The sequence below is a fragment of the Vombatus ursinus genome, unplaced genomic scaffold (assembly GCF_900497805.2).
Source record: "Vombatus ursinus unplaced genomic scaffold, bare-nosed wombat genome assembly UNPS02014832.1, whole genome shotgun sequence".
NCBI classification, from domain to species: domain Eukaryota; kingdom Metazoa; phylum Chordata; class Mammalia; order Diprotodontia; family Vombatidae; genus Vombatus; species Vombatus ursinus.
This window is the reverse complement of record NW_020954610.1, coordinates 3,364,110-3,380,854: the sequence shown is the minus strand read 5'-3', so window position 1 is coordinate 3,380,854 and position 16,745 is coordinate 3,364,110. Positions and strand designations below refer to the sequence as shown.

Sequence of the window (16,745 nt, the reverse complement as noted above, 5' to 3'; positions counted from 1 at the left end):
AGGTAATGACCAGAATGAGAAAAGAAACAGGTCACTTTTATGTCAGTTAATGGAAGTATCTCTTGGGTTCCCCTTTGACCCACTGGAAAGGAGAATACTTAATGGGAGTAGTCCAAGAAGGATTGAATGGTTATGAGAAAATGATTCTTCAAACATGTGCCAAAAGTTAAGTGACTTCGGTTCTGACTAAATTTCACCCAAGTTCTATTACCACATTGTGAAATTTCCTTTGTTCAGGAATAATATAAATTATAATTTGAAACTGGCTTGTTAGAGATTTTCAAAGTCATGGAATAATTCTGTCCACCTTTATTCCTCTCTCTAAGCAGAAATGCTTAGATTACAATAATCTAAGTTAATAAAATCTGTTTCTGGAAAGTTTGTGACTAAGACACAGAGTAGAGAATGCCATGCCAGTTAACTAGGTCTAAGGACCCAACAGAGAAAGTATGCTGAAGAGAAGTAAAGAGGGAAAACTGTGGTCCCAAATTTCACTGAAAGAGGTCCTTTTCATTTGAAAAGTAGAAAAAAATTATTACAGGCAAAATTTTTGATGACATGTTTTCAAAGTAGGCTCTCGGTTTCTTTCATTCAATCTAAAATCTGGATATTTAGCAGACTTGAATGTAAAATCAGTGGGAAAAGGAAGAGAATTTGGGTGTAGACAGGGAAAAGTTCATGTAGTGCTTTCATACCAACTGCTTTCATCAGTTATTGGGTTGACACAGCCCTACAGATTGTGGAAAAGTATGAGGTGATAGCACCAATATTTCTACCTGGGGTTACCAAAACTGCCTCTAAGGAAAGGGAACAAAACCAATAGGGTTGGTGTATTTTGAGAAAATAGGCTGATATATAAGTCTGCATTTCACGAAGAGATAGTATAATTGTAGCATCACTTTTTTGTGGTCACCAAGAGCCGGTAACAAAGTGCCTCTCAACTGGGAAATAGTAGAACAAATTGTGGTAATGAAATACTGCTGAGGTGTAGGAAATAATGAATATGACAGCTTTGAAAGACTTGTACGTATCAATGCATAGTAAAATGAGAACACTTAAATCAAAACCTACAATAATGTAAAGGAAACTGAAATATGGATAGACTTGTATGAACTGATGCAGAGTGAAATAATCAATCTTGGGAGGATAACTTATCCAGTAACTATAATGACGAGGGGAAGAAATTCTGAAAGATCTTAGAACTTCGACTAAAACAAGGATCAATAAAGACATCAAAAGACTAATGATGAAGCAGGTAACGGTAGCAGGATGATGGACTAGAAGGTACAGAACCTCAAATGTGGCCAACATCTTGTTGTTCTGTTTGATGATGCATAATGCTTTTTAGAGGGAAGGCTTCTATTTAAGGGTATACGGAGAGATGGGTTTGTGGGCAATGACAGATATATAAAAAGAATATGAACAGAGTATTATAAAAAGGTAAATTATAAAATACAATTTTACAAAATTTGGAAATGCATAGAAGAAAAAAGTTCTGAAGAGGTCATGGAAACAAACAGTATGATTTTTTTTTTAAAATGAACTGCAAATAAATGTTTATGGTTCATCTGAAATAATTATTCATTTTTATGTAGCTGAATGTTTTATGATGGATACATTGAGAAGAAAGAAGGAAAGAAAATGAAGGAAGGAAGGAAGGAAGGGATAGAGGGAGAGAGAGAGGAAAGGAAGAAAGAAAGGGAAGAAGGGAGAAGGGGGTGACTAGACAGCTTCTTTGAGATTTTGAGGCCCCAGAGATATTCCTCTTGCTTCCCTTTGTGCAACCCAACGATTCTCTCCTACTACCCTAGGAATAGCAGTGAGGAGAGTTGTGGTGTAGGTATCCTACTGTAACTGAACTTGCTGACCTGGAAGGTTTTCCCTAAGGGGCTTGGCTACAATGAAAGACATATCCAGGATTCTCAGAAACTCCATCTCTGGAAAAACCCTCTGCACCATTCCCCCTCTCTCAGAGTGTGTCTGGCCAGGATCCCAAAACCCTGATAGTGATATATGCTTACCCTCAAATATGAGTCTCTATTTAAAAAAATCAAACAAAATAACTTAGTTTATATTTTACTTATGAATTAAAATTACTTTATAATGAAGTGTTAGGACAAAGAAAACTGGACATTATGCTTGAAATGTCTTAAAACATGCAAAAGTTTTTTTAAAAGCACAAAAAAATTTAATTTTCCAACCACTGAAAGAAACACTTACCATTTTAACAAGTGGATTCTTTTATTTCCCTGGAATACAACAAACCCTGTAGCAGTGAATCCTAAAAATGTCGTCGTCCCTGTTGAATCCTTAAAAAAACAATTTGAATTTTTAAAAAATTAAAATAAATAGTATGGTATGGCTACATTGCCCATAGGCCAGGTTAATTCGTAATGGGATAAGCCACTGAGCAAATACTTCCACGATGAGCTTTTTTGAACCATGAGATTTGTGAGAGCAGAGACTCAGAGGGAATGTTGGCAGGGGTGGCCAAAAATGGGGCACAGACAATAGCTACTCTTTCTCCCCACTGTTATCTCCCTAGAAAACAGGATATCCCATAGGAAAATTCACAAATGTGTTTTGATGTCTAATTGTGAGTCCTTGGACTAGAAGATAAAATTGCTTAAAAACAATCATTGGCTCATGCGTCCATGTAGGTTTAGCCATATTGCTCTATCTTGGAGGTAACAAGATACCCTGCTAATCTCTGAGATTAAAAATTTTAAGTGGATACCTAACCAATTAGAGTTTCCCCAGGATTTCTAGCACATATAGGATAAAAATCTAAAAGAAATAGTCTTCAGCTAATATAGATAATAGGCTCACAGAGCTAGAGCTGGAAGGGACCATTAGAAATCTTCTAGTCCAACCCATTTCACAAATGAAAAAACCAAGGCCCAAGGAAGTTAAGTAACTTGTCCAAGGTCATACAGGAAAGGCACAATTTGAACTAAGAACATCTGACTTCAAAGATAGTGTTCTTCCCACTGTACCACACTTTAATGCCTAGGAAGTTCTGGAAACCATGTCATATGCTAAGTAAAGACAAAGCACCTCAAAATTTCTGAGCTAATGGGAGTCAGAGTTCAAGCTAAAATTGAAATCTAAGTAGATACAAATCACCTCGTTGTCTGCCTTGGACTGACTTCTTCATCCAATTTGAAATTCTGTCTAATATGTCCATTACTACCTTCATAGTTAAGAAAACCTATCCGACAAGATTCTAAGTATTAAGCTAGGAAAAGCACAGAGGGTTAATTTTGTGGTGAAAAATAAATTCATTAAATAGATATTGGGCAGGGTAAGTTGGGTTAGAAGGAGGGGTAGAACAAGTCACTACATATGCCAAGGTGAACTATATTTCCAAAGCATTATTACAGAGCACTGGCTCCAGAATACAAGGACCTCAGTTCCTATTCCCCCTCTGAAACTTTACTGCCTGTGTGACCTTGAGCAATCTACTTGACTTCCCAAGAACTCAGTTTCCTCATCAATAAAATGGAGCAGTTAGACTGGATGCCCTCTGAGGTCCCACCCACCTTGCCACACAATGATGACTTACTAAGTATAATTCAAAGCCTTATTTTGAGACATCTGTCTGATCCCCTATGGTTGGCTTGGAATGCTGAATAATGAGGGTACTTTGTTGTCATAAAACATTCCTTTAAAATGTAAAAAGGCTTTTAAAGTGCTCAAAAGATGAAACTTTTTCAACTGGCTAAATAATTTACATGAGAAAACACAAAAATAAAAAATACCTTGCATTTCCATATAACTTCTAATTTTTCCTTCGCCCACCCCTCAACCTATTCTTTGGAAGCTCATTAATATCTATACTAGCCTTAGGATCACAAACTTACAAGTGGAAGGGAACTCAGGTCACCTAAATCCAATCCCCTTTATTTTATAGTTGAGAAAACAGAATTCCAACAAAGTAAAATGTCTTGCCCAATATCACATGGGTAAGAAGTGACAAAACCAGAATTTGAACCCAGGTATTTTGACTCCAAATTGTCATCTTTCCACTGCACAAATCATTAAGATTCCTTTCACCTTTGGGAACAAATTATTTGATAAGCAAGCAATTTCTAAATGATAAAAAAAAAATACAGACAAGTGGATCCCATTATCACAATTAAACAGGAAAGACACTAACTCACACTCCTGGTCTCCTTGGTAGCAACTCTGAAGTATAACAACCTACTACTGGGGAAGGGAGACAAGGCCTCATCCAGAGTTTTCACAGAGTAGAGGCTATGGGTTGGAGATGGCCAAGCTTACAGATCTGTGTTCTTTCCAGATATAGAGGACTGCTTTCACTGGTTATTCCTTAGGGAAGGACCAGAGAAGCTGTGCCTGTGTACTACATGTCTGGCTAGCAGATCACTTGCTATCCAGAAACCACTCTGCTAGACATTATGCTGTCTATATTTTACTATGTGTTTGTTGCTCTCCGATTAGAATGTAAACTCCTTGAAAGAGAGCATTGGTGTCTACCACAATGCCTGGTCCATAGAAGGTGCTTCATAAATATTTGTTGATTGCGAAATTACCTTGCAGGGATGGGGATCCACCCCATAGGTTTCCAGAGTATGTGCTTTCAGTAGTAAGTTAAATTCAGCAACTGGTGGACTCTGGCCCCTGAAATGACACAAGGAAAAGGTGGGTTAATCACAAAAAAGAATAGAAAACATACCTCATTCCATTCAATAGACTGTAGTTCCCAGAAGCAGATAGCAAGAAAAAAACCCATCTTCAAAGGCAATCACTTGGACTAAATCCTATTTATCATCAAGAGTTGACCTTCCAAAAAGTGTCTGATCCTATGCTGTTCTCCGGCTAATCTCTCCACATTTAGCCTAGTGGTATTTGATGTATGCTTTATGAGCACTCTTGTGACCCATACAGTTAATCAAGATTATCAAGTAACTAACAAATACAGCCAGGCAAAGTCAATCTTGATATGAAATGAGCCTCAGCAACTGTCCTTCCCAACTCATTTCAGATTATCCAGAGTAAATGGCATTCCTTTCAGCTTAGACGTATAAACACAGCAATCACGCTATGAGACCAACTAAGACACAAAGTTAAATATAGCACCCCAGTGGGAGAAATCATCCTTTCCATCAGAGACCCCTATATTTTTAAGGGACGTTTTATTCTTCTAAGGCCTGTACTAACCTTCAAGAATAGATTCAGGAAAAATGCTGTAGTTTTGTTTTCTTTGTTTTTTGGGGTTTTTTTGCTTTAAAACCATTTGAAACCATGATCAGTACCAAGGTCACGTCCTCCAATTCCTAACAACATTCCAATAAGAGCAGTATTTTCAGCACATCATACTGGATTCATGAGGAGGCACCAGCTGACTGGGTATTGTGCCCAGTGGGACTGGGCTCTTAATCCTGGCTCTGCCATTTAAAAATAATAATGGCTAACATTTACATAGCTTCAAGATTTGGAAAGAACTTTACATACATTATCTCATTTGATTCTCACAACAAGCCTAAGAGGTAGGTGCTATTATTATCCCCATTTAACAGGGTGAAGAAACTGAGGTGAGAGAAGTTAACTGATTTGCCCAGAGTCACTCAGCTAGTAAATGACTGAGGCAGTATTTGAACTCAGGTCTTCCTGACTCCAAGTGCAGCATTCTCTCCAATGGGCCATTTATTTGATCTGTGACCCTGGACATGTCATTTAACCTCTATGGGGCTCAGTTTCATTGCCTTTAAAATAAGGGGTTTGGGCTAAATGAGCTCTTACATCCCTTTACAATCTAAAATTCTATAAATTTAAAATTCTTTCTAAAACTATGAAGTCCCAGAGAAAGAAAACAAAACAAAAACAGAATGATTTAGAAAATACCATTTCCCCAAAGGAGTTTTTCATTCTTATTTTAAAAGAAAACATCAATGCATTTGTGATCTCATCCACATGAATATTTTCCTTCCACTGGTACAGATCACAGTCCATCCATACTCATCTCATCCTGGGCCATTCTTGTCCTTGTTCTTTCACAGATACTCCAGAGATCAAGAGGTCCTCATTTTACAGATGAGGAAACTAAGGACTAGGAAGGTCATGACATACCAAAGTCATAGGATATAATCACACGGCAAGAACTAAAAGGGACCTCAGAGGACACCTAATCCAAACCCCTCACTTTACCGATGAGGCAACCAATGACCAGAGAGGCTGTTACTTGCCCAAGGTCAAAGAGGCAGCAAGCATCAGAGGCGAGATTTGAACAAGGTCCCATACTGCACAGCCAAATGATCTTAACACTACATTATGCTGGGGGTACATATAAATATTTAGCTAACTAGTAAACTTCTAGTTAATTAGAAAATTAACAACACCTTCCTATGTCTCTGTTTAAAGCTTGAGCCTGTGATTTCATCATCCTAAGGAACTCTCATGATGGAAGTTCTCTCCAATCATGTAGACTGGCAACTCACCTAGAATTTATACCCTTAAAAAAGCAGTTCAGCTATGCCCAAAGAGCTGTAAAAATGTGCATACTCTTTGACCCAGCAATAGCACTTCTAGGGCTGTAACCCAAAGAGATCATACAAATGAGAAAAGGACCCACATGTACAAAAATATTCATAGCAGCTCTTTTTGTGGTGGCAAAGAACTGGAAATTGAGAGGATGCCCATCAGTTGCGGAATGGTATATGAATGTAATGGAATACTATTGGGCTATAAGAAATGATGAGCAGGCAGACTTCAGAAAAACCTGGAAAGACTTGTATGGTCTGATGCTGAGTGAGCAGAAGAGAACATTGTACACAATACCAGCCACGATGTGTGATGACTAATGTTGATAACCTTAACCCTTCCCAGAAATACAAGGATCTAAGACATCTCCAAAGGCCTCGTGATGGAAAATGCTATCCACATTCAAAGAAAGAACTATAGAGTTTGAATGCAGATTGAAGCATACTATTTGCTTTTTTTTTCTGTTGAGTTTTGTTTCCTCTTTCTGGTGGTTCTTCCTTTTGGTTCTAATTCTTACCTACAACATCACTAATGTGAAAATATGTTTAATAGGAATGGATATGTATAGGCTATATTAGATTGGGCGCCGTCTTAGGGAGGATGGTGAAGAGGAAGGGGGAGAAAAATTTTAAACTCAAAAGCATATGGAAGTGATCGTTGATAAATCAAAATAAATTAATAAAAAAATGAAAAAATGAAAAATAAAAAAGCAGTTCAGTTTCCTCTTGATCTGACAGCCAGTATATGTCAGAGGCAGACCTAAACCTAGGTCTCCCTAACTCTAAAGCTAGCTCTCCACCCACTATATCAGGTACTTTTTACAAACTGTTATAATAAAAGAGCTATTCTGATAGTGTGTGTGTGTGTGTGTGTGTGTGTGTGACAAAGAGAGAAAGACAGAGAGAGAAGGCTTTTATTTTTTTCCTTTCTTTCCATCAAAGTTTTCTTCATATTGTTTTCCTTACTTACAGTAGACCATCTTAAATAAGATTTCTGAAACTAGATGTAAATTACTTTCATGCCACCAGCACACAAACACTATGCTAACTTTTCCCTGAGAGAAGTGAACGACATTCACTGTTAAGGCAGTCACCAGTACTAATGTAGTTCTGATGATGGAGGTTTTGGAAAGTTTTTCCAAGTATGTAGACCCAAAGATAGATGATTTTCTCTAACCAGGTCTCTCTTCTTTCTTTCCCAAATACCCCTGAAATAATTTGTGCCCTTGGTAAATGTCCTTTCCCAGAAAAATGGAAATCACCCCTTGAATCCAACCATTGGTTTTTATTCCTTGAATCAGGCTCTGCATATATTCTGGTAGTGTCTTCCAACATATGGGAGGAGTTGTTTTATCTGACACCAGACCAAGAACAGCTCTGAAATCTGGTGTTTCTGATGTGCCCCCAAACCAGCCTTCAGTCTAGTTGCCAGGGCTGATGCTGAAACTAAGTGGAATCTGTACTGAAGCATCTCAGGATCTGACACAACCAGGAGACTCTCTTTGCTGTCAAACCAAAGTCCCTCTTTTTACAGGCACAATCACTGCCCTGTTACATTCTGATAAGGACTCCTATGGTCTGGAAAGGAGCTCATTTTCTTTATCTATTAAAACTTCAGCCCCTTGGCAACATGTCATAAATTGTTTATTTTCAAAATTCAGTCTATTATAGAAGTTTTTTTTTTTTGGTGAGGCAATTGGGGTTAAGTGACTTGCCCAAGGTCACACAGCTAGTATGTGTCAAGTGTTTGGTCTGAGGCCGGATTTGAACTCAGGTCCTCCTGACTTCAGGTCCGGTGCTCTATCCACTGCGCCACCTCGCTGCCCCAGAAGTATTTTTTTAAAGGTCTGTGCCAGGTATGGGGAACCTGGGGCCTCAAGTCCATAAGTGGCCCTCTAGGTCCTTAAGTGCAGCCCTTTGACTGAATCCAAACTTCATAGAACAAATCCCTCTCTGTGTAGGCTCCTTTTATATGTTGCTATGAGTTTTAGGTTTAGAAATTTACATTTGAATTTTTGAAGGTTTTTTTTAAATCGGACATATGATATTTTTAGTATAGGGGACTCCCAGGGAGCGTGCTCCCTCTGACAAAGAATATAAGCATATGTTCAGTAACAACTAGTCTCAGAGAACTGCCTGGGGTAATTGAGAGATTAAGTGACTTGCCCACGGTCCTACAGCCAGTATGTGTCAAAGGTCAGACTTGAACCTTCAACTTCCTCACTCTGAAGGCAGCTCTCCATCCACTATACTGCAAATGTCTTTCATCAAAATACAAAATGGCTTTTTTTTTAAACCCCATGGGCCTCCTCTCATTATTTTCCTTACCTTTCTTCCCAAATGGTTAGTGCATTCTTAGGCTACATTAATAGAAGTCTAGTGTCTAAAATAAGAGAGATAGAAGTCCACTCCTCCTCTCGGTAATTCATGCCACACCAAGAAGGTGTGGGTCCAACATTTTAGGAGGGACAATAACAAAATGGATTTGTCCAGGGAAGGGTGACTAGGATGGTGGAGAGACTTGAAACTATGGTTTAAGAAACTGAGAATGTTTTAAAGCTAGAGAAAGGAAAACTTCAGGGAACATGATAGCTTTCTGGTATTTTGAAGAGCTGATCCAGAAGAATGATTAGATTAATTCTTTCTGCCACTAAAGGACAGAACCAGGACCAATGGGTAGAAGTTCATAGGAATAAGATTTCATTTTGATACAAAAAATTAGCAACTATGAGAGTTCTGCAAAAAAAAAAAAAAAAGTAATCATATGTCTTAGGAGTAAGTTCTCCATTGTTGAGGGTATTCAAGGAGAGGCTAAATGAATATTGGGAAAGGGGGGGCCAGTTGAAAAGATTCATTGAGCTCTTGACTGAAACTTCCCTCATTCTATACCCTCCAGTTAGAAGTAATTGCATTCTCCCCTGAACTAAAATAGCATTTCATAACTCCATCATTATACTTTCATATTCTACTTTATATTAGACCATACCCAATTATAGGGATTTTTTCCTCCTCTGAAATCCTATAGCACTTACAGTTAAACTCCTAATCATGTGGCCCCGTGATGTATAACAAGGAGCAAGGCTCTGCTTTCTGTTTTTTACCCTAATCAGTCTTTGGTTTGCTTCATATTCTAACCTTAAACATGCTTCTAGAACCATTTAACTTTTTAATGATTGAAAAGCATATTATAATTTACAAGTATAATAGCCTTTATAGTTTTTTTTATTAATATACCTATACAGTTTACCCTTCCGTTACCCAGAGTTCAATTGGAAGCTCTTATTGGAGGCCCTACAGGCTTAGCCACAATTTAACTATAACTAGGAGAATTCAGAGAATTACACACCATAAAAATCATTCCTGACTCAGAATCAAAAGAGAGCTAGGTTCAGATCTCAGCTCCAGTATTTCCTAGCTGTGAAACCATGACTCTGAGACTCAGTGTCTTCTGTAAAAGTGGACAAAAAAATACACTGCCTCCCTCAGACAGTTACTGTGGGGAAAGTGCTTAGTAAGTCATTAAGGACTACAGAAGTGTGTACTAATATTTCCTTGCTTCCTAATGGCATAGGACAGCAGGATCATAGATGGAGAGCCACAGGGGACTTCAGAGGCCAAAGTGATTCATTTTACAGTTAAGGGAACTGAGATATACAAATATTAAGTGATTTGCCCAAAATCATTGTTATTTATCTTTTTATGGTCCATTTCTCACTATTCAATCACACGAAGTATCTGCTCCAGTCAAACTGGTCTACTCACTATCCCCCAAACCTGTTTTAAACTTCCTATTTTTATCCTTTTGCTCATTTCATTCCTTCTATGGGGAATTCTCCTTGCTCCATCTCAACCCATCAAAACCCTACCTATCCTCTAAGGCACAGATGAAGTCACAGGTCTGTGACTTCCTTAATCACCTCACCTAGAAGTATTCTCATCTTCTTATCAAATGGGATAATATCAGCATGGTGCCTGGCACATAATAGGTGCTTAATAAATACTCCTCACTCCCCCTGTCTGAACACCTCTAGTCCTTATTGTCTATGTTATTGCTTGTGTTCATCCATTGTCCTTGAAGAGAACCAATGACATCATGATGTTGGGGTCAGAGTACAGTGTGTTAGGCTGCGGCTGATTCGTCCAATATGAGTTAGGAAGGCTCTACCCCAAGTCAGACACAAATAGTCCATTGGAACATTGCGGATGGAGATGGCTCTGGATTTACACAGCTCACGTTTCTTTCACAATAGTGCAAGTCTGCTTTACTTATAGAAACAGTGCCTTCTTTGATGTGGCATTGTCCTGTGCCAGCATTTCCCATGTCTCACAATCGATACCAAAGTTCTTCAGAGAGACCTTGACAGTGTCTTTGTACCACTTCTTCTGACCTCCTTGTGAGCACCTGCCTTGTTCTAATTCTCTGTAAAATAGTCTTTCAGGTAGACATACGTTTGGCATTCAGGCTGTGGCCAGCCCATCAGAGTTGCACCCTCAGCAGTAGAATTTGAATGTCTGTCAATTTAGCTTGAGAGAGGACCTCAATGTCTAGTACCTTATCTTGCCAGCTGACCTTCAGAATCTTCCTAAGACAATTCAAATGGAAGCGACTCAATTTCCTGGCATGGTGCTGATAGACTGCCCAGGTTTCACAGGCATACAACAGTGAAGTCAGCACAACAGTTCTTTAGTTTAGCTCTTCAGTTTGGTAGGCAGCCTAATACCTCTTCTCTCCCACACTTTCCTTTGGAGCCTCCCAAATGCTGACCTAGCTCTGGCAATGTGTGCATTAACCTCATCATCTCCGTGGAAATCCCTAGAAAGTATGCTTTCTAGGGATGGCAGTATTGTCTATATTATTTGTATGGCATTAAGCATCAACCGCTTTATATTTTAGCTGTCTGTGTAATCTTATCTTTCTTAAGAGATTATGAGTTCCTTGAGATCAGGGACTGCCTTGTACATCCTCACATCAACCATGGTACCTAGTACAAAACAGATGATACTCAATACTATTTGAACTAATGAATAAAGGACATGTAATTAATTATAACCTTCTTCAGGGCAGGGACCAGATTCTTTTCAAGGTTTCCTCACTAAGAAAATTAGAAAGCATCATGCAACATGGCCCAATGGAAAGAGTACTGGATTTGGTCAGAAGATAAGGGTTTAATCCCTAAGTTGGCACTTTACTAACCTGTGTGACCTTGAGTGAACATCACTTAAACTCCCTGGGTCTCAAATGTCTCATCTGTTAAATAAGGGTACTAGACTTAGATGTCTTCTAAGGTCCCTTCCAGCTCTAAATCTATGATTCTATTAATATTCAGACAAGTCTCTAATCTTACAGGCTGCTTTCTGTGTGAGATAAATTGTTTTGTTTTGTTTTTTCAAAACACAGGTTGTACTTATACCCACTTCAGTAAGACCTAGAATAACTGGCTTTATTTATAAGGAAACATGCTATTCCTTTGATGGGGACACTTGGCAAGGCTCAACACCCACTTAGACTATAGCAGTGGGACAATTAATAGACTCAGACCAATGGGTATTAAAAGCGCTAGGTGGTGCCATAATATACAAAGTGCCAGGGTGGAGTTAGAAAGACCCAAGTTCAAATTCAGTCTTAGATACTTACTAGCTTGAGAGAAATGATTATTTCTCTCTTGTGTTAATAATTAACTACTGAATTAGAACCAAGGTTTTTTTACTTCCTCATCCAGAAATCAACCAGTGTGGGAAATCTTTCTCAAAGATTTACCCAGGCCAAGGTCTAATCAGATAGTAAAAGAAATTCTAAGTTTGGACTAATGGGAAGATTCCTGCTCATTATGTTTACTCAGACAAATCTGGGAAAAAATGTGAATCCTCCTTTTTGTCACACAGGTGATATGGAAATTGATAAGTCTCTTTGACCAAGATTTGGATAATCTAAGTCATATACCACAAGACCATTGTAATATAGCCCAACCTCTCATTATAATATTCATTTTCTCATTAATTGTTAACTAATCAGAGTTAATTGCCACCATCAGGAACACCTGCTCTTCCAACGGTATATAAACCATGAGACCACCACCATGAGGGGTCTTTTGGTCCAAGAGAGAGACAGCCAAACGAGTATTCTTTTATTAGTAAATATGCTGGCATTATTAATAAAATAATTAATTTACATAGAAACTATATCTCTCAAATTTTTTAATGTCATAAACTGTGTGACCCATCACTTAACCTCTTTCTACTTCAGTTTCTTCATCTGTAAAATGAGGATAATAATAGCACCTACTTTTCAGGGTTGCAGTGAAAAATTGGATAAAATAATCATTGTAAAGCACTTAGCACAGTGCCTGGCTTAGCACATTTATATAGTAAGCACTATATAAATGTTAGCTATTATTAGCTATTACATATACAGTCTGCTAGGTAGTACAATAGATAGAATGCCAACCTGAAGACGGGATGACCCAAGTTCAAATCCTGATTCAGACACTTACTTAGCTCTGTGACCCTGGGCAAGTTGCTTAACCCTGTTTGCCTCAGTTTCTTCATCTGTAAAATGAGCTGAGAAGGAAAAAGCAAACTACTCCAATATCACTGCCAAGAAAACTCCAAATGGGATCACAGAGTCAGACTGACTGAAACAACTAAACAACAATTACACATACATTACTCACTCCCAGGCCACTGTTTGTTTAGTAAATAGAATGTCACATGTTAGTTCTTTTCTCAATTTGGAAACAACTCTGTATCAAAGAGTTTACTTGAGAGTTTCTGAATACCCAAGTTGATGCTTTTGTTTCTCTGTTTCATCTCTATAGACTGACCTTAGACCTCCAGCTAGGGCAAGATTTCCAGTCAGTTAAAAAAAAAAAAAGCATTTATTAAGCACCTCCTGGTGCCAGGCCCTGTACCCACCTAGGGCTTTGTACCAGGGTGCCAAATCTAAAGGGCATTGCTAGTACACATAATCCTTTGGAATAACAATAAAACTACTATAAAAACAATGACATTTGCCCTGAATTGTTACATTTTCAAAGCACTTGACACTCATTGTCTCATTTGAGCTTCCCAACAAGCACAGGCACAAAGGAGCTCATCGCTTAGTTCGCAAAAATAATTAGTAAAAATAGGAAGCTACCAGATGGCAGCCTGGGCTGCCCTGCTCTTCCCTCTTCCACTGAGGATACACTTTGTACAACTTGCCTAGGGCCTGGTTTGTGTTAACTTCCTTATGTACGTTAAAAAAAGAAGAAAAGCAAAGAAAAGACAATCCTAGCCACAGATCTGTCTACCTCCCTTTATGTGTCAGTCAGTCAATAAATATCTATTAAACATCTAACATGTGCCAGGCATTGTGCTTAGCACTGGGTATACAAAGAAAGGCAAAAGATAGTCCCTGCCCTCAAGGAGCTTGCAATCTAATGGGGGAATCTAATGGGTAGGCACTTAGCACAATAATCAGTTTTCAAACTTAATAAAGCATAGCCTTAATCTAATATGTACAGTGGACAATCAGTCACAGAAGTGACTGCCCACTAGAGATACAAAAACACCCTCAGAGACTTCCTGTAAGGAGAAAGCAATACTAAAACATATGGAAGACTGTAGCAAAGTATAATATACACATAGATTCACTTTCAGCATAATTTTTTCAGGAACATCTTAATACACAAAATGAGGGTTGTTTCTCCGGATGGGACAAAGGTTTTTCAATGACTATTTGGGGATTGTTTAGAATAAATCTTAAGAAGCCCTTAAACATTCACTGAAATCCAAAGAAATTTCTAACGAAAAAAGAATGGTTTCTCTTTGAGTTAAACTGACATGAATGTTAGCAAAAGGTAAAATGGATAAAAATCTAGCACATGATACTTTTTCTACTCATTTTCCTTGGTTGACCAGCGATTTTTCCCTCCTACTTAAATATATATATTAAGCCTTCATAAATGGTTTAGAGGGGTCATGACAATTTTAAGTTGCTATGACAACTATTAGCACAAATGGATGAAAGCTTTAAATTATTTGGCAGATGAACTAAGGAAAAATAACCACCTGGCAAAGGTAGACTTGCCCAGTTAGGAGAAGTTACAAGTTTTTTAACACCTATCTTTCTTTTGAAAAAGAAAGAAATGAGAAAACTTAAAACTAGTTTTGTCTCATAAAATACGTCTGTTCAAATTTTAATATTTTCCCTAATTATTTGAAATAAAGATCATGATTGATCATATCAATAAAAAAACAGAAATCATATGATTTTCTCAATAGATGCATAAAAAGCTTTTGACAAAATGCATCACCCATTCCAGCAGTATAATTATATACCACCTAAGAATAGCTAGATGCTAAAGTATCCTAACCTAAATATGGCCACAATCAATTGAAATGGTGTACTGCTAAATATTTAAAACCAGCTCCTGGGGGGGGGGGTATAAATATATGACATACTTTTGAGTTTAATCTATATTATTAACATATTCTCCATCACTTTCTCAAGTCTAGACAATCAACAAAACAATAAATAAAGCCTTGATTCATAACTTTTTCCAATTTCTGAGGTCGAAATGCTCATCCTGAAAATTTACCTATCTGCTCTTGCAAGCTCAGCCGTTTTGAGTTGTCTCTAGCACATTTCTTCATCAAAACCCATTCTTCTTTAAGTATGTACATACTTTGGCTCTTAATTGTGGGGGGGATAGATTAGAGAAGTAAAAGAAGAATTAAAGAGACAATTGTAGTAGTCCACGTAAGAAAGCTTGAACTGAATGGCATATTAATGGAGAGAAGAGGCAGCAAAGAAGAATCTAATAAAAAGGGAGGAGAGACTGAAGACGACTAAGAAACAATTTACATAATAATAACATTATAAAAATAAACAACTTGAAAGACTTAATAACCCTGATCAACCCAACGACCAATCAATAAATATTTTTTAAGTGCCTACTATGTACCAGGCTGGGGATACAAATCTGAAAAACAGAAAGACAGTGCCTGCCCTCAAAGAGCTTAAAATTTAACGGGGAAAGACAATATGCCAAGAAAAAAAAAAAGCTGAAAAAGGAGGGGAAGGAGGAGAGAGGAAGAGAAGGTACTCATATAGGGGCATGGTGGAGAAGTCATTCAAAGACGTCCCAAAGTAGTATTGTCAGGTGGGAAATGAGGAGATGTCTGATCTGAGCTCTCTTCTTAAATGGAGTTCATGATCCAAGCCTTCAATCAGAAAAGAAGAGGGTAGTGATGAGGTGGAGGCCCAAGGCTGATGAGATCTTGCAAGATGATGAGGTTAAGCCAAGAATGGGCTTCCTGGGGAATGGTGGGAGAGTCAGTCAGAGAAGTCCAGGTGAGAAATGAGAATCTAACGATAGGTCTGAGATGTTGAGACTTGATATGATATAGACAAAGGTATTTAGCAGATGTTGACTGGTCGCCTCTGCACATATTTTTAATTCTGTACTCCAAAGCAAAAATTTCAGGAAGAATCTTTTACACTTTTATTGGTAGATCAAAGATTTCCTGAGAAACAGGGTTCTCATTTCACTGTCCCTGTAAGAACAGCCTGCTTAGAGAGGCTGGTAATGATATCTACCCCTCAGAGAGCCAATTCTAAGCATGCAGGAAGGTGCCATCCTGTGTGGGGTGATTTGAGGGTGGCCAAAATCGTCATCTAACAATAAACTTTTGACCTTGAAGTTAGAAGTTGCTGAGTCAAATCCCCACTCTGGTACTTTCTGCCTGTATGACCTTGGACAAGTACCTTAAATTCTGTGGGCCTTAGTGACCTCTACTGTAAAATAAGGGTCCTGGAATACAAAGCCTTTAAGATCTCTCACAGCTCTAATGCAATGATGCTACATATCTATGATCCATAAAGTGTGAAGGGGAAAGGGCACTGGATTTGGAATCAGAGGACCTGAGTTTGAAACCCACTTCTGCTTGGACAGATGTGTAACCTTGCAATTTTTCCCTCCGAACTCTATGTAACCTTGGATGAATCACTTAGCCTTTCCCATCCATAAAATGAAGATTAAGGCCTAGATGATTTCTAAGGTCCCTCAGAGCTCTAAATAAATAAACACCTACGATCTCCTCACTAACAACAGATGATGGTGACATTCATATCATTAGTGTCACTCCTTTTCTGTTGTGCAGGGTCTCCCAAAAGTCTCTGTCAACAAGCAAATGCAATGACCAACCATAATTCCAAAGGACTCATGATGAAACATGCTATCCACCTCCAGATAGAGAACC

The 16,745-nt window shown here is 38.2% G+C and overlaps 1 protein-coding gene across 2 annotated transcripts in view; it reads right to left on the bottom strand.

Moving 5' to 3' along the window:
* Positions 1-16,745, bottom strand: part of LOC114025952 (FERM domain-containing protein 3) — a 335,752-nt gene that overhangs the window by 60,600 nt on the left and 258,407 nt on the right. For both annotated transcript variants that reach the window (XM_027839493.1, XM_027839494.1), the window contains 2 exons: positions 4,557-4,644; positions 2,221-2,309 (listed from right to left, as the gene is read on the bottom strand). In XM_027839493.1, the coding sequence (XP_027695294.1) occupies positions 2,221-2,309; positions 4,557-4,644 (177 nt within the window). The remainder of the gene's footprint in view (positions 1-2,220; positions 2,310-4,556; positions 4,645-16,745) is intronic.